The following is a 27,026-nucleotide window of genomic DNA, read 5'->3' on the forward strand; positions in this document are numbered from 1 at the left end:
GCAGAGGTAAGGGCCAATTAGGCATAGCAAAAGGTATGAACACTTTTAAACATTTTTTTCCGACTATTTTGTCAAATGCAAATACAGGGAGAATGATCAAAGTGCTCACATGGCTCACTATGTTAGAAGCGTTCTGAGTTTAAATGTTCCGTGTATTCCTTCTTAAAGTATAAATTTTTGTGTGGCCAGGGGTGCGATTGAGAACAGCTGGGAAAGGGTGGAGGGGGCGTCACGAATAACAGCGTTTCCCTGGCCATATTATGGCCCATTCCCCAACCGTAACATTAATCAAGCTCTGTCTAACTCCGCCTTCACACCATCCCCCCTGTGACATGGGTTAGTCATCGCTGGGCGGGCTGTGGGCCGAATGGCCTGCCAACGGGAGTCAGAGACTTGACACTGAGATCCATTGTGCAGGAAGGAACTGCGGATGCTGGTTTTTACCGAAGGTAGCCACAAACGCCACCTGTTCATTTTCTCCAGAGATGTTGCCTGACCCATTGAGTTACTCCAACATTTTGTGTCTGTGTTCACTATGAATATTGAATTATTTAATTTTTTGTAACTTACACTTACCTCTCTCCCCCCCCCCCCCCCCCCCCCCCCCCCCCCCCCCCCCCCCCCCCCCCCCCCCCATGCAGTAAATATCGGTTAACCAGTCCAAGGTTTGCAACAATGGGTTCCCTCTTGGGATCACACTATCCCTAGCCAACAATTGGCCTATCATTGTTGGAGTGATAGCAAAGTGGAGCAAAGTGCTGGAGTGACTCAGTGGGTCAGGCAGCATCTCTGGAGGAAAGAGTTAGGCGGCATTTCGGGTCGGGACCCCTCTTCAAAATACCCTGCTGAGGTCATCTGTTGTTGGCCCTGATTTGTCCCTGTCTTTTCTTGCTTCCAGTTCCCTCCTACAATCATCCCGAAGAAGGGTCCCAACCAAAAATGGAATCTATTCCTTTTCTCCAGAGATGCTGCTTGGCTCGCTGAGTTACTCCAGCATTTTGTGTCTAACTTGCTGATTCAGACAGTTTTTGATTTACTCTGAAACACACGTTGGAAATTTAAACTTGGGCGCAACTAACATCGTCTTACTACCGTGGGAACTCTTTAACTCAGCGGGCAGGCAGCAGTTAATTGTTGCTCCCTTCAATTTCCCAGGGGGTCGGGACGGGACTGGAGTTGGGAGGGAAAGGTGGGGGAGTCGAGGGAGAGGAGGGGGAGGCAGATGGGGGTGTCTTCATTTACTGGCGGCGGGTGTCTGTCACTGAAACAGGCAGGTGAGATTTCACATCCACCTTGTGTGTGCCTCTCTCTCTCCCTCCCTCCCTCTCACACAGGCTGAGAGACTCTGCCTCTGTGATTGTACGTCTCTTTCTGCCCCTCTCCCACACAGTAAAGACCGAGTAACTGTGCTCACTCCATCTGTGTCTCCCACATACACAGTAAAACTCTGCTTTGTGTGTGTATATACCAATTCAACCAAGGGAGGATATTTATAACGTGTGAAAAAAAAGTGACATAATTTGTGCCACGTGATGATTTAATTACACTTGACAGTTTACAATGTCATTCAAGATTTAACGGGAAAGCTCGGGAGACGGACAAGACGCACAAATAACAGAAATGCCGAGTACCGTGGGAACTCTTTGTCTACCCCCCCGTTATATCGTGTGATATCGTGCTAGACCATGACCACTTCACTCTGGCTACATCTTGCGTCAAGTCGCCCCGTGAAAAAGGCCTATTAGGGCCCAATATAATTGCAGAAGGACCTCTTTGCTCTTATACTCCTCCTCTTGTTATGAAGGCCAACATGCCATTTGCTTTCTTCACTGCCTGATGTACATGCATGCTTACTTTTATTGACTGATGAACAAAGACCCGGGCCACTGATCTGGCCCAACAAAATGCTGCTGGTTTTCTGGACCTCGCAGCCCCGGGTGTGGATCCAGCAGGCCAAGGCCCAGTTCCACATCCACCGAATCCCAGCCGACGACACCCGCTACTATTACGTGGTCGGTGCGCTCGATCAGGAGAAGGATGGTCGCTTGGTTCCTTACCCAAGCGAGCCACCGTCTGCTGATAAGTATGAGGGCCTAAAGGTGCTGCTTCTACTCGCATTCGGGCTCAGCCACCTGGATTGAGCGACACGGCTCCTCCACATGGGTGGGCTCGGCGATCCCAAGCCATCGGTCTTCATGAGCGAAATGCTCACGCTGATGGACGACCGCTGGCCCTGCCTGCTCTTTGAGTACGCCTTCCTGGAACAGTTGCTGGACAACATCTGCCTCAGATGAGAGCTTCGACGACCCCCAGCAGCTAGCAGAACGCGCCGATCACCTGTGGCTGTCCAAGCAGCAGAGCAGCGGTTCGCTTGATTGTGTGGCGACAGCGCCCTGGAAAACACAGTGACCAGGGGCCGTGCCCATGGGGACACAGCTGAGTCTCCCGCTCCGGGAGAAGCCAGTAAGAAGTGGTGCTTCTACCAACAATACTGGGGTTCCGCCAACCGCCAATGCCACTCGCCCTGCTCGTTTCCGGGAAATGCCGGAGCTGGCCACCAGTAAGCACCTCGGCGGTCGGCCAGATACACCGCCTACACTCATGGGACCAGCAGTCTTTGGCCCGTTTGCGGGAAAAGGTCGGCGTCCTGTCTCCTGTCCCGATGTCTCGCTATGGCGTGACTCCTTCCCATGTGCCGCCGGCTCTCATGGACTGTTTGTATGTTTTCCTTTGCCACGACACCCACTGGTCGCCTTTTCAGTGCCCATATGAGGGTCCCTGTCGGGTGCTGAGGCTACTACTTTTGTTTTGGACATGGGGGGGTTGGCGTGAGACTGTGTCTGTGGCTCGTTTGAAGCCAGCCCATTTGGACCTTAGCGAGCCTATATAGGTGGCCCAGCCTTGTCATCTGGGCCATCCGCCATCCCGGGTGCTCCCTAGTTCATCGGTATCAGACTGTGCGTGGGGATGTGTGCACCAGGTTCGACTGCCTCAATCTTCTTCCCTTTCAGTTCCGTGCCTCTGGTTCTGGGGTGGGGTCCTGTGGCGGTCCCTGGTGGTTAGCCACCCATGGTCACGTGACTTAGTATGGCGGGAAGAGTGGGTCACGGGTCCCCCCTGGGGTATATATACCGCTGATAACGCCCTTGCCCCATGTTGAGGTTCTGAGAGCTGTTTTGTATTAACAATAAAGAACACTTTGTTTGACAACACGTGTCTCGCTATAAGGGGGGAAATATTTAATAGGGGCCTGAAGGGTAACTTTTTAATACAAAGAGTGGGGTATATGGAACGAGCTGCCAGAGGAGGTAGTTGAGGCAGGTACTGTCGCATTTAGACAGGTACATGGATAGGATAGGTTTAGAAGGATATGGGTTAAATGCAGGCAGGTGGGACGTATAGATGGGGCATGTTGGTCGGTGTGGGCAAGTTGGGTGGAAGGGTCTGTTTCGACGCTGAATGAATCTTTGACTTTGTCAAATCCATGCAAACCTTTTTGCCCATTTGCACTAATCCCATTTGGCCATGTTACGTTCATCCCCTACTATACCTTTCCAGTTCAAATGCCTAAACAAATGTCTCCAGAAATTTAAGAAAGAGGCACATCAAATTATCAAGGCGACTGAGGACATTGAGGGAATATAGTATTGAAATAGGTGATCAGTCAATATTATATTGAATGTTGGAACAAGCTCAAAGATCCTGATGGCCTACTCTTATATCCTATTTTTCTAAATAGAACAAAAATACATTTAACAAATTTTTGAAACATGCAGTAGATTTACAGTTAGGTTTAGCTTTTGCACAATTGGAAAATCGCTATTCAGTGGTCATTCTTAGTTCTTCCAAGGCAGGTATAAAGGGCTAGTAACCTAACCGAGGACATACTTCTTGCTATGTTGCAGTATTCTAGTGGCAGCGGTCACAGAAAGGTGCTGTGGACATTTCCATTACCAGAGCATTTATGAAGGGAGCATTTTGGCTCCTTCTTTCTTCCGAATGAAACCTAAAGAATTTCTTTTGTTGTGGGCAAATGTTTTCTGCAAGCATGTACACCAAGTCTAAATAGAAATTGGCCAGTTTCCTAGGAAACCCTCTGAATGTACAGTCATAGTTTAATCATTGTGAAATACATTTCACAATGACTGAACCATGACTGTACATTGAGTTTACTCAGGAATTTGTCAAATTGTTTTAGATCGAGGAGAGGGTAAAGCTCCATGACTTTGTAATATCACATAAGTGTAAGGGATACAATTCCTTTTTTTGAATGCTTGTCCATTTTCATGCGCTGGAAATCTATTAGATCTGAGTTTCTAAGGTAATTCAAATGATAAATTTAGCAAATGATAATCCCCTTAAATTTAGCACTGGTAAAGTATTGTAAAGGCGGGTTCTTGCATGATCATTTTGTAACGGGACTCTAGTGCTCAGAGAGGGTCACAAGTAGCCTTGCCGTGAAATGTGCATAAGCCACGTGTGGAACAATGGGTCTATTAGGAAAAGGATATCGAGAGTTTCCTCACTGTAAAAAATGATTCTACATAACCAATGGATCAAGAAACCTCAATTTGTAACTCCTTTGTATGTAGAAGTGTGAAACCGCACATCTACCTCATTGGTGACCTTTGGACTATCTTTGATGAAACTTTGCTGGCTACACCTTGCACTAAACGTTATTCCCTTAACGTGAATGTCGGTGCTTCCTGAAGTTAATTCAGACGACCAATAAATCCCAACTGACTAAATTTGGGAATTCCCTCGCTCCCATGCATCAGGACAAGTTGTGCTGAATAAAACTGGCCGGAAGTACCTTACGCCGAAGATGTAGTCAATCTATATAGACACATACACTGAAATTTTTTTCCCCTCAGCTAGGACAAAATGCAAAGTCCAATAACTATATATTTAAGCAATAATATTCTATTTAATGTGATCTTGAGAGTACATAATGTTTTTCTTGTTTATTATATCATGGACAGTGCTGTGTTCACTCAGTACTACTGCAAGTAGTGACAATGTTACAAAATTTTGAGATTTTAATTCAAGTCTGCAATTTATCCCAGATAAAGCATAAAAAGAAGTTTAATTTGACACTTAATTCACTTTCATATCTTCAGTATTAAAAAGGTTATGGCCATTTTCATACTCGGAAATTAGCATCAAATGCATCTTTTATTCTTTCTTCTTTACATCACCACCCAGATTCAGATTCAGATTCAGATTCAATTTTAATTGTCATTGTCAGTGTACAGTACAGAGACAACGAAATGCATTTAGCATCTCCCTTGAAGAGCGACATAGCAAACGATTTGAATTAAATAAAAATAATAAGTGTCCGGAGGGGGGGGGGGGGGGGTGATTGGCAGTCACCGAGGTACGTTGTTTAGTAGAGTGACAGCCGCCGGAAAGAAGCTGTTCCTCGACCTGCTGGTTCGGCAACGGAGAGACCTGTAGCGCCTCCCGGATGGTAGGAGGGTAAACAGTCCATGGTTGGGGTGAGAGCAGTCCTTGGTGATGCTGAGCGCCCTCCGCAGACAGCGCTTGCTTTGGACAGACTCAATGGAGGGGAGCGTGGAACCGGTGATGCGTTGGGCAATTTTCACCACTCTCTGCAATGCCTTCCGGTCGGAAACAGAGCAGTTGCCATACCATACTGTGATGCAGTTGGTAAGGATGCCCTCGATGGTGCAGCGGTAGAAGTTCACCAGGATCTGAGGAGACAGATGGACCTTCTTCAGTCTCCTCAGGAAGAAGAGACGCTGATGAGCCTTCTTGATCAGAGTAGAGGTATTGTGGGTCCAAGAGAGGTCATCGGAGATGTTGACTCCCAGGAACCTGAAGCTAGAAACACGTTCCACCTCCGTCCCGTTAATGTGGATGGGGGTGTGCGTGCCGCCTCTGGACTTCCTGAAGTCTACAATGAGCTCCTTGGTCTTCTTGGAGTTAAGGGCCAGGTTGTTGTCAGCGCACCATGCTGCTAAGTGCTGGACCTCCTCCCTGTAGGCCAGCTCATCGTTGTTGCTGATGAGGCCAATCACCGTTGTATCATCTGCATACTTGATGATGGTGTTAGTACCATGTACAGGTGTGCAGTCATAGGTGAAGAAGGAGTAGAGGAGGGGGCTCAGCACACAGCCCTGAGGAACGCCGGTGTTCAGGGTGAGGGTTGAAGAGGTGTGCTTGTCTAACCTCACAGACTGGGGTCTGTCTGTTGGTTAGAAAGTCCAGTATCCAGTTGCAGAGGGAGGGGTCGATGCCCAGGTTACCGAGTTTGGTGATCAGTTTTGATGGAATAATGGTGTTGAATGCTGAGCTGTAATCGATGAACAGCATTCTTACATAAGTGTCTCTGTTGTCAAGGTGGGAGAGGGTGGAGTGAAGTGCCGTTGAGATGGCATCCTCCGTACTCCTGTTCTTGCGGTAGGCAAACTGATAGGGATCCAGTGTGGGGGGTAGGCAGCTTTTGAGGTGTGCCAGGACCAGCCTCTCGAAGCACTTGGTGATGATGGGGGTAAGTCTCTCCCGTGACTTTCAGAAGGGTCTCGACGAATCTACTAATCAGAGAATAATATACAGAATAAAATAATATTATCTAATTTATATTTTGTGTGTGATCATCTTTTAAATGGTGAATTAGGGAAGGGCACCTGTAAATGGGATTTAGAGGAGGGCACCTGCAAATGGTGAATTAGAGGAGGGCACCTGCAAATGGTGAATTAAAGGAGGGCACCTGCAAATGGTGAATTAGAGGAGGGCACCTGCAAATGGGATTTAGGGGAGGGCACCTGTAAATGTGGGGGTTTAGGGGATGGCACCTGTAAATGGGGATCCAACCACGGGCCCCCTTATGCGCATCAGTTGTACGCAATATTTTGCCCTTGTGTAACGCCTTCCCCTTCCCGTTCCGTCCCCCTCCCCTCCCGTCCCATCCTCTTCCCCTCCCCCTCAGTCCCGTCCCTCTCATTGTCCCCTCCCCTCCCCCTCAGTCCCCTCCCCAGCCCTCCTCTTCCCCTCAGTCCGAGGAGGGCTCCTCCCCAATGTCCCCTCCTGTCCCCTACTAATCTGTCCCCTTCCCCTCAATGCCCCCTCCCCTCCCTCTCAATGTCCCATCCCCCTCAATATTCCCTCCCTTCCCCTCCCCTTCAATGTACACGCCCCTCCCCATCCGTCTCTAACCCTCTCCCTGTCCCATCCAGTTCCCCTCGTCAGTTCCCTCCCGCTCAATGTCCCCTCCCCCTCAATGTCCTCTTCCCTCCCCCAGGGCTGCTAACATTGGGTGAGAGTTGGTAGTGAGAAATTGCGAGAGACCAAGCCTGAGGAAGCATAGCGACCAAGGGGTGGGGGGGGGGGGGGGGGGGGGGGGGGAGAAAGTGTGGGAGGGTTGGGAGGGTTGGGAGGGGGAACACCCTCTGGTACGGAGCTTTTGCATTTTTCAGCTTGAAATTGTGCAATCTGGTGCATTCTATAGCGAGTCCTTTAACTTACACTTGAATGCAATATTTATGGTTTAAATTGGATAATGTTAAGCTAAATTACATTCCACAGTACAGCCAGGCTCTGATCAACAGGTGCAGCACATGAATGATCTTAGTGTATTCATGTATGGAAATCAGATTATAATCAAGCACTTGGCCCATGTTAACCAACCTGGGTCTCACTGCACACCTGGTACTACTGACCCTGACTCCTAGCTCCTCTGCACTGACAATATCTGGCCCACACATATGGGGCTTTATCTGACCCCTTGGACTTAACCTATTACGTTCAAGTCCACAGGTGCTTATCTAATGCGGTAATCTTTTATTGTACACTTCACGGACCAAATTTTGCTTCACAAAATTTGTTACATCCATTAGCTTCCTTGTTATCTAACATGCTGGTTACTTTGTCAAATGTCATCAATTTCTCATCCATAAAATTAAACTCACCCAGCTGTATGTATTCTTTTACCATTCACTTCATTTTCCTAACAAACTGTCCTAAACTCATTTTTATCCCCAATATTTTCAGTATATTGCTGTCTTCCCCTCAGTTGGGACTTTTCCAAAATGCAGTCCAATAACCATATATTTAAGCGATAATATTCTATTTAATGTGATCTTGAGACATAATGTTTTCTGTGGTATTCATAACACAACAATGATAAAAAGATCTTTGTTTCGATTGCACCTATCAACATGCATACATTATTATATAACAGTTAATATGTACCGAGGGCAATTTTTTGTTCCAGTGTTCCCCATTCCCAATTACTTTTGCATTGAAGTGATTGAAATCCAAGTGAAGTTTAAATGGCATCAGAAAAATAAAACCTCCGGAATGGATGATATTCATTACGTGGTTTGTTGGAGTCAGTATCAGCACAATTACTATATTCAACTTTGAATCTTTAGATGTCCTGGTTCAAGCTAAAACTAAAGACAAATAATAACCTCCTCACACATTCCCCTGCAAGTATCTCTGTCACTCCTTTAAAATATGCCCCTTCTTTGAACAAGCTCTTAAACATCACATCTGAATCAGTTTCCATCTGATTACACTCCTTGAGGTTCATCTATGTGATTCAATTAATAAAACAATGATATTGGGGACATTTCTATTCAACCTGCCAAAGGAATTGGAGGGGGGGGGGAGGGGTTAGAAATAGTCAGTGAGGTAAACAAACATAATAGTTGAGTGGCAAATGACAATAGTGGTACCTTCCCAATATTTAACTGAAGGAAATATCGGGGTTATCGGGGCTGTATGTTGTGACAGACATCCTGACATCTTGCATGTCATTTTAATATTACACTTATCATTCCCCTGGATATTCCGGATTAATAAATGAAGGTTTTGTCAACTAATTACAAATCAGGCTACTTACAAATCAATAACATTGGCCAACTCCAAGCGCTGAACATTGGAATCAGGCATCACGGCCAACTGGCATCATTAAAATCATGTTTTAGTGCATTATAGAAGTATAATTTCAATGTTTTTTGTTTGAAGTATTTTAAGAGGTACCTTTTTAAGGCGTATTTTTTTCCACACAAAGGGTGGTGGGCGTATGGAACAAGCTGCCAGAGGAGGTAGTTGAGGCAGGGACTATCCCAACATTTAAGAAACAGTTAGACTGATATATGGATATGATAGGTTTGGAGGGATATTTCTTGATTTCGCTAGATCCAAGAGTAATATGTAATTCTCTAGAAAATATCCATTGAATTGGCCTCCACTGCCTTTTGTGGCCGGGAATTCCACAGATTCACAACTCTCTGGGTGTAGAAAGTTTGTCCTCATCTCAGTCCTAAATGGCCAAACCCTTATTCTTGAACTGTGTGATCCCTGGTTCTGAACTCTCCCAACATCGGGAAATTTTTTCCTGCACAGTAAGTGAAAATCTCACAGACAAGCAGGATGCTTTCTCCAACCACCCCAATTTATTATTATTTTTTTTTTTTTTTTATTTTTATTAGAACTCTCCCAACATCGGGAAATTTTTTCCTGCACAGTAAGTGAAAATCAAGAGAGTCACAGACAAGCAGGATGCTTTCTCCAACCACCCCAATTTAAAGGCCACTATCTTCCACCGCTTCTACCCAGTGCTTGGTACCTACTTCCAGCAACCACTGGTTGTCCTCCAGGATGCACCGAGCGGCAGCCTGATCCATGCCGGTCATCTGGGCGAATTCGGCACAGAGACTTTCACGGCAGCGGCGCAACCTTCCAACGCCTCCGACGGCCCGGGACTCTTGCATTGAGGCTGGTCCATGGCCGGAGCTGTAGCGAGCGACTCACCAACCCGGCAAACACTCGCCAGCCTGGCAAACACTTGCCAGCCCCGGCTCCCCGTCCGCATCTGCCCCCGCCGCTGCTTTTGCTTCCATCCCTCCCTCCCTCCGCCAGCTCTCCAACATCTGCGGCACCCGGCTGATATTAGTTTTGAAATTCTCGTTGATCACAGAATTTCTGACAACAGAACGTGAGAAATTTGTGATCAGCGTGAGAGCGTGAGAATTGCGCCAAGTGCGTGATTCTCACGCTCAACGCGTGAGAGTTGGCAACTCTAATAGTCAGAGGAAAAGGTAAGAAGTGGGGATGTTGCACAGTGGAATGGCATTTTCAATTTCTCACCATGTAAACAAACCCCTGCTTGCATGCAACAAGACCTTGCCAACAATCAGGCAGGGGCTGATAAGTGACTTTTACATGGGAGGGAGAGCGGGCGTGAGGCTGGATGTTTTGCGCTGAAACTCACTTCCTGACATCGCTAACTCTTTCGACCACTTGCAAAACCCAAGTCAGGAGCCCGATAGGAAACAGATTCCAGTTATTTGTTGTGGCTACATCATCATCAAGTGTTAAGAGATTGTTTATTTGAATAATTAAATTGCTACTTGCCACAGTCTCACCTCCAAAGTCTCACCTCCAACAGCAGCAGAAGCAGGCAACGATCGCCGAGCTCGGCCTGGGGCTCGCGGGCGTTGTGGTCTGGATCCGCTCGGTGGATCCACTTCTACTCCCAGAGCGGGGCCAAGAAAATTGAAGATAGACAAAAAATGCTACAGAACCTTATGAAATCGCGCGCGACCTTCGCGGGACTGTCGTGCCTCAACGCGACCAGGAGGTCGCGTAATTAGCGTGCCAAGGACACGCAAGTGGGACGGGGCTTAAGAGAGCAGTCTTGGCCTTAGATCAATGTGTCTTTAAAAATGATGACCATTCGAACAATGCAATTTTTCCTGTTAACTTGCATTTATGTGCTCGCCATTTGTGGTTTAAAGCAGTGACTTTCACAATAACTGGCCCAGTAAATATTGGCCTCATAGTTTCAGATAGTGAGGTTCTGAAATGAATGCTGCGGTCACAACTAAAGGCAGAATGAAGTCAGCCTGCCCGATAAGATAAGTGATTTGACATCAAATATAAACAGAGAAAGTCTCCTTGATGGTTTCACAACAAGTCTGAAATGTGGGCATCGATATCTTGATAATCTGAGTTACTATTGGAGACCAGTCGTCACTTTTTATGTTAGGCCATATCTGAGTTTTTTATCAAGTAGTGGTTCTTTCCCCACAGAGCAGTGGAGCTCTGAAACAAGCTACTGCTTTGTACAGGGAATTTTAATTCAATGAATTGGCTGAAGAGGGAATTGAACCTGTTTCTGCTGTGGTGGAAATATTTTCTCAAACATTAGGCACTGGCGAGTATTATCCAAGTCAGTAATCCGCTGCACCAGTTTAAATTGGCTAAGGAGGCTGAAGAAGACATTTCCAGATTTATTTTCACAAAACTGGCTAGTATTTAATCTACCGGATGTTAATAGATTTTCGGGTGAGGTGCAGGGTACATATGTTGTGATACACAACACTTGCCAGTTGTGAGAAGAAGGTTGAATTGTCTAGAATCTTTTCCTTGTCTAATCACAGTCCTTGGCTTTGTACAGTATAACATGACCATTACTGAATCCCCCATCCTTAACATCATGGAAATCACCATCGATCAGAAACTAAATTGCTCCAGTCACATGAATGCAGTAGATAGTCATGGAGTCATAGTCATACAGTGGGGAAACAGGGCCTTCAGCCCAACATGCCCACACAACCAACATGCCTCCCCATCAACACTAGTCCCACCTGCCTGCTCATATTCGTTCGGCTCATATCCCTCCAAACCTATCCTATCCATGTAAAATAAAGTTCAGAGGCTTGGTAGAGTGATTTTCCTCTTGGCATCCAAAAATCTTACCTGTATCTAGAAGCCAGGTGAGGGATTTGATGGAGCACACTCTACTTGCCTGGATGAGTGCAGTGCCAACAACTCTCAAGGACTAAACAGGCCGATCGATTGATAACCCATCCATGACCTGAAATATTCATTCCAATCAGCGAATATCTTGGGTGTTGCGTGTATCATCTGAAAAATGAACTATATTTGCTCAACTGGACTTCTCCAAGAGCATCTTCCAAACTGTTGTTTTCATCACCAAGAAGTTAGAAAGGCTTCCGGCAAATAGTGGGGTAGGGCACCACCAATGTCAAACATCAAACTCATATGGGAATATATTACTGGTATCAATCCCTGCACCAATGGCAGTCAATCATGACTCCTGACCCATCAATATTTTGGGACTGCCTTCATCAAAACGACTTCAGCTGTTCATGACTATGGTCCACCACTTTCGTTAGTGGATTTAGGTCATGAGCGATAAATGCTGAACATGCCAGGGATACCCAGATTCTGAAAAATGAAGAAATAAGAAAAAAATATTGTTCTTGTTGTGAAACAAAACTGTCGGTTATATCATGATTTAGTTATTAACTGCCATTATCATGAAAGCTCAGGCATCATTTCTTCCGGATGTAAGTATCTATATTACTAAAAGTCTGTTCTTGACAGGTTTTGGCCATCTGTGCTGTGATTTCCGAGAGAACACCGCCACCTACGGCCGTCATTTTTGGCCACCTTGCTCAGAGCCCCCCTCCGCTGCATATGTGCTGAGGATTTTTCCCGTCGATTAACAATGACAGAGATATTAATGTTTTTACAAAATTCCCCATTCTCTCTGCTGACCCCGCTGGCGGCAGGGGGAGGAACTAAAAAACCAGGAACCACCACCTGTGTGGTGTGCCACACAGTCTCTTCAAGATGGAGGAAGGCAGAGGGTCACGTTTCTCTGAGCTGTGAATAACACTGAACACATGTCTACTCAAATGTAAGTGCCCTTAGTGGTTCTAAAATGCTTGCAGAATGTGTCTATTGGTTCTAAAGCTTACAAAAAAGTGTCTATTGGTTCTAAAGCTGGCAAAAAAATGTCTCTATTGGTTCTAAAGCTTGCAAAAAAATGTCTATTGGTTCTAAAGCTTTCAAAAAATGTCTATTAGTTCTAAAGCATGCAAAAAGTGTCTCTATTGGTTCTAAAGCTTGCAAAAAATGTCTATTGTCCTCCGCCTAGTTGGCTTGGCTTGTGTGTGTCTTGAAATTTGCAAAAAAAGGCACTACTTACTGAAAATGGTGGCTTGGGAGCTTTGGCTTGAAGTTGAAAGGCACTAATTCCTGCAAATGGTGGTTTGGTTGCTTTGGCTTGAAGTTGAAAGGCACTACTTACTGCAAATGGTGGCTTGGGTGTGGCTTGAAGTTGAAAAATACCACACTGCAAATGGTGGCATGAAGTTGAAAGGCACTACTTACTGCAAATGGTGGATTGGTTGTTTTGGCTTGAAGTTGAAAGGCACTACTTCCTGCAAATGGTGGCTTGGGTGCTTTGGCTTGAAGTTGAAAGGCACTACTTACTGCAGATGGTGGCTTGGGTGCAATGGCTTGAAGTTAAAATGCATTACGTACTGCAAATTGTGGCTTGAAGTTGAAAGGCACTACTTACTGCAAATGGTGGCTTGGGAGCTTTGGCTTGAAGTAGAAAAGGCACTACTTACTGCAAATGGTGGCTTGGGGTGCTTTGGCTTGAAGTTGAAAGGTACTACTTGCTGCAAATGGTGGCGGGTGCATTGGCTTGAAGTTGAAAGGCACTACATACTGCAAATGGTGGCTTGGGTCCATTGGCTTGAAGTTGAAAGGCACTATTCACTGCTAATGGTAGCATGAAGTTGAAAGGCACTACTTACTGCAAATGGTGGCTTGGTTGCTTTGACTTGAAGTTGAAAGGCACTACTTACTGCAAATGATGGCTTGGGTGTGGATTGAAGTTGAAAGGCCCCGCACTGCAAATGGTGGCTTGGGCGCTTTGGCTTGAAGTTAAAAGGCACTACTTACTGCAAATGGTGGCTTGGGCACTTTGGCTTGAAGTTAAAAGCCACTACTTATTGCAAATGGTGGCTTGGGCGCTTTGGCTTGAAGTTAAAAGGCACTACTGTAAATGCACTTACTTCCTGTTTGCACTGTATATTGATTTTAGATAAAACACTACCACTTACGGCTGTGATTTTTTTGGCCATCTTACCCAGTCCCCCTCCGCTGAGCAGATGCAGAGAATTCTTCCCATCAATGAAAAATAAAAGTGTTATTAGTTTTTTTTTTAAATGTTGAGAATCTCTCTCCTGTCAATCACTCCATGAAAACCACACCTTTTCAGGTGGGGGTTATAAAACCGGGAAATGTGGGTGTGGCTCAGTCTCTGCAAGATGGAGGAGGGAGAGGTCACGACTCGCTGTCTTTAGTGGCTTTGCACCCTACTTCAAATGGTATGAAGCTGCACTTGAATTTAGTGGCCTTGCACCCTGCTAGAAGTGGTAAGAAACTGCACTTGAATTTGGTGGCCTTATACCCTGCTTGAAATAGAATTTCAAGGATTAGCCGTGAGTCAACTACCAGCCCACCAGCTGTGAGTGAGTGAGTTGCCAGCACAACAGGCTTGTTTGACTGAGACGCCAGCCCAAGAATTCATTTGGCGCACAATGTGCATACCAGCCCTCTGGAAACCAGTCCCTTCAGCCCACAACACCCATACTAGCGCTCCAGAAAGCACCCCCCCCCCCCCCCCCCCCCCCCCCCCCCCCCCCGCCCCCCCTCAACTGGCTACCAATATTAGAATTGGTGGAGAGGTGGAATATTGCATTGGATGACCAGCCCTCCTGTGTGATGCTGGGACCCAACGGGTCCTACTTAGACTAGTACAGTATGGTTGGCAGTAGACAACAAGGCTATTTAAAGATTCAAAGAGCAAAACGCTCTTACTGCAGTATGCTATGGTAAAGGATCTAAAAGGTGTCTCACAACATTGTCCATGTTCATAAATAAATGCCCTTCAATGATTTTGTAAGCATGTTGACCAAGAAATGTTTACAGCTGACACACTGGCTGAGGGAAGCAATCTTACATCACAGACCAAAATTTCCCTGATACTCATAGTCGGCACAGCTCCCTTCATGGAGGATTGTAACCCCTACAGATGTGCCAAAATTGTAATACTGTTTTAACTCTTTGGTGTCACACATTAAGAGATTTTGGTCATGGTGAAAATGCTGTTTATCAAAATGAATCCCGGAATTTAAGGCTCCTGTACCTTCTTCCTGGTGGCAGTGGTGAAATGAGTGTATTGTAGCATCATTTGGAACGTTGCCGTTGCAGTGAATTTAAACCCCATATCGGCAGGAAAAACACTGCCGGTTCGTATGGATCCTAAATCACCGTTTCGCAACGTAAAATGTGGATTAAAGGCATATTAAGAAGCACGTTTATACATAAAACATACGGCTTTCCTCTACCTGTCCCGTACGTGAAATCCGTCCCTGTTATCGGTGTTGACGGCTTTAGAAACTGATTTTTGAATTACTCCAGCACTGAACTTGTCAGGCGATTTAATGGATGGCCATCGGACCAATTCTTCAGCAAAAGCTTGCACTCCGAGAAAATATATCCAGGACAGGGAGGAGAAAAACCGCAGTTTAACCCCGCTGCCCCCCTCCCCCTCACCCTCCCCTCAAAGGCGCCAAAGTCACACACACGGCCAGTGGCAGAACTGCAGTGCCGCTGAAGGTAAGTTTTGTAACATACCTAAATACGCCAGGAGATGGATTTTTAAAACAATTCTGCGATAACCAGAAATTCACTCAAGATCTGAAAATAATCTAGTATCAATTCCCTTATTGATTAGTACGGGTGTCAGGGATTATGTGGAGAAGGCAGAAGAATGGGGTTAGGAAGGAGAGATAGTTCAGCCATGATTGAATGGCGGAGTAGATTTGATGGGCTGAATGGCCTAATACTGCTCCTATCAATTATGACCTGATGACCTTAAGATATTGGAAGAGATCAACACTCCTGAGCATAAAATTAAGGTTGTTTGGCTTGACAGAAAGTTCCTTTGAAATCTTACTGAAGGGAATAAATGATTGTTAAGATATTGTCCAGACATATGTTCAGAGAGGCGCAATTTTATGAGAGGAAACAGAATAGTCAGTGAGCAAAATTGTATAAATGATTGAAAAATTCTGAATTTAATCATGATTGACATAATTGCTTGTCAGGAGAAAGTATATATTAATTACAACAAAACACTAAGTGCTGGAGGAACTCAGCAGGTCAGGCAGCATCTGGAAGGAATGGAGAGATAATATAACACATTGGGACCCTTCTTCAATGTGCCTGACATTGAATAATTTATTAGAACTTTGTTATAAAGTCTACAAGATGGTGACGCAAGTAACTGGTTGCTGAAATCTTGAATAAAACACAAAGTGTTGAAGTAATTCAGCAGATCAGGCGGAATCTGTGGATGGAATGGATAGGTGATGTTTTGATGTGGGACCCTTCTTTCCACTGATGCTGGCCGTTTAATGCTGAGAACTATAAATTAAAATAAAAGTATTTTTCCCTTTGCTTTATCTATTGTACTTGGATTTTATTTGAATGTATTACTGTAGTATAATTTGATGTGATTGGATAGCATGCATAACAAAGCTTTTCATTGTACATAGACACGAAAAGCTGGAGTAACAGCAGGTCAGGCAGCATTTCTGGAGTGAAGGAATAGGTGACATTTCGTGTGGAGACCCACTTCAGACTGAGAGTCAGGCAAAAGGGAAATGAGAGATATAGATGGCGATATAGAGAGATATAGAACAAATGAATGGAAGATTTGCATAAAAGTCACTTTTTGGGTCAAGACCCTTCTTCAGACAGAGTCAGAAGAAAGGGACGAGAGATAGGATGATATAGAGAGATATAAAACAAATTGATGAAAGATGTGTTGTACCTTACTACACATGACAATAATAAACTTAAACCTAATGCCCGTGATCCTTGAGTACCTTAATACCAACCAGAATGTTGCTTTAGGATTCAATTTCCCTTTTCTCATATCAATGGAATAAATAGCATTATACACCCAATCAAATAATGAAACCGATTGGATTCCCCGAAGTAGAGAAATCGCGCAGAACATTGCTCTCGTGGAAACTTACAAAGTACCTTTGTCCGTCAAACAACGATCATTCCAGAAGGCTTTGATGCTCTGTAGCCTACTTAACGACTTTATGATTGAATTACAACGCCGATGATGAGGTAATTGGCAGCCTAGAGGAGACATTTGCCCGCTGAACCTTTCGCCTGACTATCGTCTGATTAAATCTGCGCTGGGTGCCTCGGTGTGAGGAAGAGAATCGTGCAATATATGTAGTAAACATTTGAGCTGTATTGCCTTTTGCCAACACAGTTTTGTATAGCGCTAATAAAGCCAGTGGATAACCTAAACATTATCATAGTGTACTACTTACCAATCAATCTTCATTTATCTAGATACTAGATACCAGTTTACATTTCTCGAAAATTGAAATATATTTTTGTGTACTTGCACTTTGTGGGTTTTCTCGCCGTAAAAAGAAGCCCTTAATTCTCACCCAGGTAACATCACTAGATACAAGGTGTAAAAACAAAGAACTGCATATACTGGGTTACAAAAAAAGAACGAAGTGTTGGAGCAGCGGGGCAGAAGAGTCCAGAAATATAATCTATCCATGTTCTCCTGGTCCGCTGAGTTACTCCAGCACTATGTGTATTTTTATCACTTGATACAATTCGCGATACCTCGAATAATAACTTATTTTAAAACATTGGTCTGGAAGAATATGCAGGTACGTCTATGTTTTAGGGGAAATGGAATGAAAATTCGAACAGGTTCAATGCAGCAGGAAGGACAAGTTCTGCTTGTGCGTCCTCGTCACTTAAATTGATACAATTATGTGCGAGTATCAGCTTCATCAGTTTACCGCTCTCCAAATCTGCCTTGTTCTTTGATGAGGGTGTTGTTACTGCTGCTATTATCGGCTTGCCTGCAGGCTGTCATCTCGCAGCTGTAATTTCTGTTCAAGCGCGGTTGTCAGTGGCCGTGATGCCTTCAAATTAATAAAGGTCGGTCCATATCTGATCTAAAACCCACATTGTAACATTTTGAACAATGTCAGTCAGTCCGAGGAGAAACACTTAAAGCAGTATTTCGAATGTAATTGCAGTCCGTGGGACCGGTGATCGTTTTCTGCTTGAAACTCGACATTGTGTTTCTCCACGCCGGTGTCAAACAATTCAAAGAAAATTAAACACGAAGGGAAATGTCTGGGTGGCAACGAAGTCTTGAGCCCGGTATCCTCGGGTGGGTGGAGGGAGAGGGCAAGGGGGGGGGGGGGGGGAGGGGAGTGGAGGGAGAGGAGAAGGGGTGGAGAGAGAGGAGAAGGGGTGGAGAGAGAAGAGAATGGGGTGGAGAGTAGAGAGAGAGGGCGCAGGGCGGATGGGAGGAGCGCCGGGTGAAGAGAGGGAGAGAGGACGGGGTGAGGAGTGGAAGAGAATGGAGAGAGAGGAGGGATTGAGGGGAAGGGGAAGGGGTGGAAACTAAACGATTGACGAACATGTAGCTGGGCCAGCCGACGGGCAGGACGCCGCGCCAGCGACTAATCAGGCGAGAGGAGGCGGGCTGTTGGCAACCGAGGAGCCCCTGGTTTGCCGAAAATGACAACCAGCGGTGACTTCCCGCTGCTTCTCAGCGCTGAGAGTAGAGGCAGCTCCTCGCCTTGGTTTCCCCCACATCATCTTCTCGCGGTTCCCGTTCGGAGCACAAGAGGGAAATATCTCAGCATTTCCTCACTGGATGAATGACTCTTTCTCCCCCTACACCCGCCCACTCCCGTCACTTGCCAACAAATCGAGGTGGGGGGAAACTCAGTCGAATTTAACTTCCCAAACGCCGAGGGGCTGTGAACATACTTCCTGTGCTTGACAGAAAGCGGAGGGGATGGGGGGCTGACTTTCAAACTGAACTGAAACGTTTCGCTTTTCATTTGCGTTTACTTATTTTATGGGGTCCAATTACTTTTTCTCTTTCGCATTGACCAGCATCTGCTGAGTCGCAAAGACTCAGAGGTAGAAATAGGAGCGGCGCTCGGCGACTTCAACCGCGATGTGTGATATGATTTCAGACCAATCGGCTGAGAAAATCAGCAGAATGAAAAAGTTGAGGAGAACTTTATCGGAGAGTTTCAGCCGTTTGGGTGAGTGTGTTAGTTACTCAAAGTGTACAATAAAAAGACGAGACTTTGCAATTTACTTCCGCTTTCTGAAAAAAATAAATGTGTTCATTAGTTTTAAATTATCTTACACTAGGGATTTTCTTTTCCGTTTAAAGAAATACACTTTCGCCGAGGTAAAGCTAGCTGGCGCAGTAATCACAGGGTTTGTGGAGCTTTCTCCATCCCTGGATTCTAATGGAAGCTCATAGACTGATGTGCAGCAACGTTAAATGAAGATTATTTTTAGTAAAAATATGCAAAACGCTTATTAAGTACGTTTTGATTTCGCAGCTTTATTAATGTATTTCGGAACATTGTTAGAGTAATTTGGTATCTCTGGAAAAATGTTCTATAAGTTATTTCCAAAAACTGGAACTCGTACAACAAAGCAATGTAACCACTACAGTTTAATGCTATTGCAAACGAAGTTTACAGTTACGTTAGATTTATAATTTTATTCTGTCTTTTTTTAAAGCCTTGAAGAAGGAGGACAATAGCTTCGATGAGGTAGGATTCTACCGAAACGGCACAGTGTGTGGGTTTGTAGTGGTAGTGCTGAACACAAGTTACTGACTAGAATCTATTCTCTTTGTGTAATTGGATAAAAAGACTGCCTTAGTCACCAAGGTTAAAAATTGGAACAGACTTTTATTACCTGAAATTACTTTGGGTAACACATGCCATGTTAAAATGATCTTTAGAATAACTTTTATTGCAGCATTTAACCATCAGCACCAAGGGATGTTAAATGTAGTCATTAGTGCATTTAGTCACGGAGAGTGCTTACTTGTAAATCTTCTTCCTTTCTATGCAGTGACTGCAAAGTGTAATCAAAACATTTCTCAGTTGCAAGCAAGTCTAGTTGCAAGTAACAATACGTTGACACCCTAGATTCTTTGCAGATGGAAATTCAAAATAGACTCATGAGCAGTGTGTTTTACAGAATGTTCTGTTCAGATACTGGGACGGAGCCAGAATTGTCTTTGTTCCATATGAAGCAAGAGATTATATAAATAGGATAGAAGAACACTTGTAATGGACCAGGCAATTGTGTGCATATTATAAATATTAACTGTCATCCTCCTGAGAGAATCTGCATTCAGAGCTAGATTAAGTATAATTAGTAGATTGTCAGTCCATATTTCAGTTTTCCATCTTCATGACAATGTAACCAAATGGATAAGATAACACGTTCATCATGATTGAAATATTTCATAGCAAGAAATGGCAGTGTTAATTTTAAGATAAAATAGTAAAAATGTGCCTGTGGATAATTAAATTCATGAATAAAATGCACAAAATGCCCAGAACTTGAATACAGTGAAACAAAAGTTTGTAAACATAGTTTGTTTACTGCTAACATGTGTAAACATGGTCCAAAGTTAAAAGGAAAATAGTTCTTGCTCAGTGAAATGTATGATGGAAATAAGGTATACCAATATTGTATATGCAACATTATCTTTCCTGGAGTGTATTAATATTATGACATTATTCAATGGGTTCAAAAACAAACACTTTGTGTCAATGAACTGAAATTGGATGCAGTGTTAATTTAAATATTAATGCCCCATAATACTGGGTTCAGAAATACTTTTTAAAATTCCATGCATGAGCTGATTTTGTAGATTTGATTGAATATGGTGAGCTTCTATGCAATGGTCAGCAGGATAGTGAATCTATCAAACCTTATATGGTGAGTTGAATACTCATCAACTATGTGTGCATTTTTGTTTTTTTATTGTCAGGACCATCAGCCACCGTGTAAAGTTGGTAACTGGCCTCCTGGGTGTAGAGATAAAGTTTTACAGGGCGATGGCATTTTTTTGGAATGCTGGTGGCTTGTGGATTATCTGGTTGCTAATTAAAAAACTTTTCAAAATCGATACTTCCTGTGGAATTGTAAGTTGATACCTGATGTGGCCAGGTCTGCTGTTCTCCTAGGTAATGATGGATTAGTCACCCCTGGCTGATTGATGGAACCTAGAGGTGTTGAAATATCACTTTGAGGTCAGATTCTTGCTGCTCATCTCTTGTAAGGTGACACAGCTAGTTGTGCTGCTTCCTTACAGTTCCACTGATCCACGCCCAATCCTGACCACAGGTGTTGTCTGTGTGGAGTTTATGTATTCACCTTGTGACCCATGGATTTCCTCTGGTTGTTCTGTTTTATTATAATATTCCAAAATATGTGGGTCGATAGGTTAATTAGCCTTCATAATTTCCTCCTAGTGTATAGATGTGTGTTAGAATCTGGTGGGAGATCATGGAAATGCGGGATGAGTAAAATATGATTGTTGCTGGAGTAAATCAACCGGTCAAGCAGCATCTCTGGAGAACATGGATAGGTGATGTTTTGGGTTGGGACCCTTCTTCATTGTTTGTGTACTTTAGTGTCCTTTAGTGCAAACCAGCATCTGCAGTTCCTTATTTCTATGATCTATAGTTTTACACACGGTGGTCGATGTTGATTCAGTGAGATGAATAATCAATGATTGCCATGGCTTGAGTAATATTCTTTGAGAATTACTCGATGGTTTGTTTTGGAGAATTAAGAAATAAATGAATTATTTGATTTGTCTTTTCTATGAAATTGGATATGTATAGTAGATGACTTGGAACAATTGTTGTAGCTAGATGGAATAGTTAAACTTGCTGTGTTTGGGGAAAAATCTAATTTGATTTGGATACAAAATTTGCTGAACATATTGTAACGTTCTTGATTTTGTACATCATGATTTAAGTGTAGACTTCAGCACAGCATGCTTTCTATTTTGCAGTTCTAGTTCAGTTTTAGGATGAGGTTTATTTTCCCATCTTTTAAATCTTGCGTTGGAAGGGGATGTTGTGGAATAGTTTAAAATTTTAATATCCTTGAAAAATTATTATTTTTCTTTTTTTCTGATTTTTTTTTTGACATTTCGGAATGTCAGAAATGGTACATCTCAGTCACTTCTTTGCCATCTGGCCAAATACAGTTGTTGGAAGTTGTCCAATCATCTTCCCATATAATCTGTGTTTAAATATTGCTGAATTATTTTGCAGCAGTGTTTCCAAGGTGGAATAACATTTGCAGGTCTTAAGGAAAGTTATGCCTTTTCTTTAAGGCAATTATTTATTTGAGCCGTTTTTGTCATTGGTTGGAGATTTCTTTGTTACTTTGATTTTCGCCACCAGTACAGAAAAGCTGCTGCTGGTGGCCTCTTTTGTTCTAGCTGGGCATGACTCGTGCTTCCTTTTCAATGAGAAAACCCAAGAGAGAGACTAAAATCCCACATATGTGGTATAATATTTCAGATCTGCAAATTTGCATGACATTTATCTATATGGTATACATTCTATAAAATGCTTGCATTAGTGATCAAAACAAAGCTGTAGTTGGTATAGTATGCAAATATTATGCAAATTAGAGCAGCATGAAAGCAGTATCCAATCCAAAGTCTTGCATGTGATGAGAATATAATGATTTCCTCTGTAGATCTCTGCCAAGACGAGGAATTGAGATATAGATCACATAAATAACATTATGTATTATTTGTATGACTAGCTAAGTCAAATTATGGAACTCATCTGCAGTTCTACATATTTGTTTTTCAAGAATACGGGGCACATTTCTGATTTGATAGTAAATTTTCGATTTTGTCCATAGACCGCATCTCAGTCTTACTCCTTCCATGTTGCACATGTATCGGTGCTTGTGTAAAAGTGCCACTAATTTAACATGTATTATTCACTGTCCTCTCAGAAAATGGTCATGTCAAGAATGCCTAAATAACCATATTTTAGATATAAATTCAAGAATTATGGGGGAAGCGTTTGATTATTGGTAATTGTGTGAACAGTTCAAAGCAAGGGTGGTTCAAATGGGATGTATTTTGTTGTTATTCTATTAGTGGTTTTGATATTGGCATGGTAAACAATTGTTTTAATATTTATCTAAGCACTTGATAACATTCTATTTGGTTATGGTATCACATTCCAGTATAAATAATTTGTTCAAGCACTTTTGATACAATACTTTTGCAAAATAGGTAATTTACTATTTTGTTTGATACTTGAATTGATCTTCAATCTTAATAAATAAAACATCAACAGGAAGGTATGATTTACTTTGACCTCTATTACCATGCGCAGTTCTGAATATGTCAAGTTTTCATTTTTTTTAATTATATGCAGAGTTGGGATGTGGCAATTCTTGAAGGATAGAATAAAGATGATTAAATTGTTACATATTGTACTCTACTCAAAAAAGATTCTAATATGCAGAGCAGTAATCTGTCAATGATTAAATGTTGATTTTAAAACTATGTCCCTAATTTAAATAAAGCTGACATGGTCTTGAGAGGAAGTGCCAAAGGAATGTCAGCAATCCCTTGCTTTAGCAAAAATGTAAAGAATTCAAACAGATGAAAGATAATCTAACCGTGGTTGTGCATTTGCTGCTTAAACTTGCTGAAGTAGAGAGTTTGTCTGCTTTTTCAAATATATTTCTGCATTATAATTATGCACTAGACACGCAAATCTAGTCACATGTGATGTCCCGATGGACTAGAGAAAAAACTGTGTATTTTGGTAAGAAAGGAAAAGGGAATTTCAGGGCAGGCCATGTCTTACAAACACAATTGTGTTTTCTGAGGATTGGATGAGTGTTTGATGAGTGTAAGGCAGTGAATCTTGACTACATGCAGTTTAGTGAGGCTTTTGACAATGTCTCTTATAGCAAGCTGATCCAGAGGATGCATGGGGTCCACAGTGACTTGGTGGCTCGGATTCAGAACTGGCTTGACCATGGAAGACGGAGGGCAGTGGTGGAAGGGTTTCATTTTATTTGGAGGTCTGTGACCCTTGGTGTTCTGCAAAAATAGTACTGGGTCCTTTGTGAAACATAAAAACAACTAGGATGAAAATGTAAATGGGCTTTATGGTTAGTAATTTTTCAAATGACACAAAAATTCAGTTAAAGGTAAGAAGAAAACATACAATTAATAGTTGAACCCTTCACAACATTGTACAGTTGGTTTTTAGGACCCAAGTATATAGAGCCCTGAAAGTAGCAATATAAGTAGAAAGTATGGTAAAGAGGTGTATGGTATGCTTGTTTTCATCAGTTGGGTCATTGAGCACAGTCGTAAATCATCTTTCAACTTTAGAACATTTTGGTTAGGCTGCATTGGGAGTATAATGCTTAGTTCTGGTTGTCATATTACAGGAAGGTTGTGGAAGCTTTGGATAGGATGCAGAAGAGGTTTACCAAAATGCTACTTGGATTGAAAGGTCGTACCTATAAGGAGTGTAGGCAGGAACTGCAGATGCTGGCTTATACCAAAGATAGACATTAAATGCTGGAGTAACTCAGCAGGTCAAGCAGCATCTCTGGAGAAAAAGAATGGGTGATGTTTCAGGTTGGAACCCTTCCTCAGACCTATAAGGAGAGAATGGACAAACATAGATTGTTTTGTCTGGAGTGTTGGAGGTTGAGGGGAGACCAGGTAACATTGAGAGGCATAGATATGTTCAGATTCTTCTTCCCATGGTCGTAATGTCAAAGAATTGAGTGCATACTTTTAAAGGTGAGAGGAGGAACGCTTAAAGGAGATGTGTGGGGCAAGTTATTTGCAGAGTTGTGGCTGGAATGTGCTTCCAATGGTGCTGGTGGTGAAGGAAGGTGCAATAGTGGTGTTTAAAAGGCTTTTAAATAGATACATGAATATGCAGGGTTTGAAGGATATGGATCACGTGCTGACAGAGGGTATTGGTTTAATAAACATCATGTTGGGCACATACATTGTGGGTCGGAGGGCATGTTGCTGTGTTGTACAGTCTAACAAATCTGTACCAATGCTGCTTGACACAAAACATCACCTATTCCTTTTCTCCTGAGATGCTCCCTAACCCACTGAGTTACTCCATCATTTTGTGTCTATCTTCCCTGCTGTTGTTATATCATGTTGCAGAAAATGCATTTTAAGGTTTTAGGTTCATTTTGAGTTGCTTTTTAATTTATATGGTTATATGGTTATCTGCTTTGACGGGATCGCCTGCAGCATCATGACTGAAACAAACGTGCAGCTTAGCATGTGAGATAGGTGTTGCAAACCAACTGTGCGGTGCAATATCTTGATACTCCAACGTGTAGGTCTCCACTTCGTGATCCCAGGAGCGCAACATTTTTAAATTCGCCAGCAAAATAAAGCGACATAGATTATGGTGGACATCAAATAATACTATAATTGAGGAAATTACCACCCACGAGAATGGGAACATTCACAATGTGAAATGTGTTTTGGAGGTGCTATTACTGAGATGGTGAGATTGTTAATCAGTTTGCGCAGTTCTAAAATTCTTGTTAAGAGTGAGTAAGCAAGAGAGCGAGAGAGTAGGTTATCAAGTCCGCGTTTTGTTTAAAGCCCAAACTTCCCTAAATTGTTCGCTTTTGGCACTATGATGCATGGAAGTAGTTCAAGGGAGGAATCTTTCAACCCTTTATTAAAATAAAGCCTCATCTTGGATGAAGGCGAGAGATTCAATGGCACTGTTCAAAGAAGAGCATTTTCTCGGTATCATTCTTTCGTCAATGGCATCAAAAAATGGATTAATTAGTCAGTAATTTAATATACTGTGACAGTAACAGTTCATTTAAAAGTAGAACACCAGATTTCAATTATTCCAAGATACCATGACTTAAATCCTTTTCCAGTGATGGTGGGAATGCGATGTGTTTACAGATGGAATTCCAGACAATCTGTCACCACCAGTTGGCTCAGAAGTGTGCTGTGAGGCCAGAGTTGCAGAAAGATTTGCTGTTATTGTAAATGGCTTTGGTGAACATATCATTTGAAAAATTCTTAACGTTTTTCGTCTTGGAGTAGGTTCATTGTGAACTCACTACACACCCCCCCCCACCACAAATATTTTCCATTTATGTATGTCAAAATATCTTTTAAATGTTGTTATTATATCGGCCTCAATTACTTCCTGTGGCAGCTCATTCCATATACATATTACCTTCTGACTGGAAAAGTTGCCTCTCTGTTTCCTATTCAATCTTGTCCCTCTCATTTAAACTAATGGCTTCTAGTTCTTGATTCCTCAACCCTAGGTACAAGGCTGTGTGCATGCACCCTATCATGATTTTATGCATCTTTATTAGATCATCCCTCAATATCCTATGCTCCAATTAATAAAGTCCTAGTTTGCCTAACATCTATCTATAACTGCTGACAACATCCTTGTAAATCTTATCAGCACTCTTTCTGCCTTAATCCTATAGAAGGGTGACTAAAATTGAATACAACCCTCCAAATGCAATCTCGCCTGTGTCTTGTACAACTGAAAACATAATGTCCCAACTTTTGTATTCAGTAGCCTAAATGGCTAAGGCCATTGTGCCAGAAGCCTTCTTAAACAAACTGTTCACCTGTAAACACACTTTCAGGTAATTATATACTTATACCTATATGTTCCTCTATTCCGTACCATTTTCAAGGGCCCCACGATTCACAAAGAAAGTCTGACACTGGTCTGAAATCCCAAAATGTAACATCTCGCTTTATCTGCATCAAACTCCATTTGCTATTCCTCTACCCATTTACCAAGCTGATCAAAATCCTGCTGCAATTCTTGGTAATCCCCTTCACTGTCTACGATATCACCTATTTTAGTGTCACTTGCAAAGTTACTAACCGTGCATTGCACATTCTCATCCATATCATTGATATTTATTGAGGTGTATTCTCCATGCAAAGTGAAAGATTTTAAAAAGTAAACTGTGTCCAAGGATAATGTATAATACTTGGATGGTGGAGCTTGATTAAACTTCAATCTGAAAAACATGACCATTTCACCATTAAAAGAGTGGGAATATGTGCAAATAGGAACAGGTCAGGATCATCTGGTCCTTCAAACTTGCCTTCATCGTTCAACAATATCATAGCTGATCATCCAAATTCAGTATTAGTGCCAGCATTCTCCCTTTGTCCCCTCATCTCTCCAGCCCTGAGATGAATATCTACCTCTTGAATATGTTTAATG

At 42.9% G+C, this 27,026-nt stretch overlaps 1 protein-coding gene across 2 annotated transcripts in view; it reads left to right on the forward strand.

Moving 5' to 3' along the window:
* The first annotated feature begins 18,444 nt into the window (after positions 1-18,444).
* Positions 18,445-27,026, forward strand: part of cdk14 (cyclin-dependent kinase 14) — a 659,117-nt gene continuing 650,535 nt past the window's right edge. For both annotated transcript variants that reach the window (XM_055655908.1, XM_055655917.1), the window contains exons 1-2: positions 18,445-18,980; positions 19,474-19,505. In XM_055655908.1, the coding sequence (XP_055511883.1) occupies positions 18,890-18,980; positions 19,474-19,505 (123 nt within the window). In that variant the 5' untranslated portion in view covers positions 18,445-18,889. The remainder of the gene's footprint in view (positions 18,981-19,473; positions 19,506-27,026) is intronic.

This window comes from Leucoraja erinacea, chromosome 2, assembly GCF_028641065.1.
Source record: "Leucoraja erinacea ecotype New England chromosome 2, Leri_hhj_1, whole genome shotgun sequence".
NCBI classification, from domain to species: Eukaryota; Metazoa; Chordata; class Chondrichthyes; order Rajiformes; family Rajidae; genus Leucoraja; species Leucoraja erinaceus.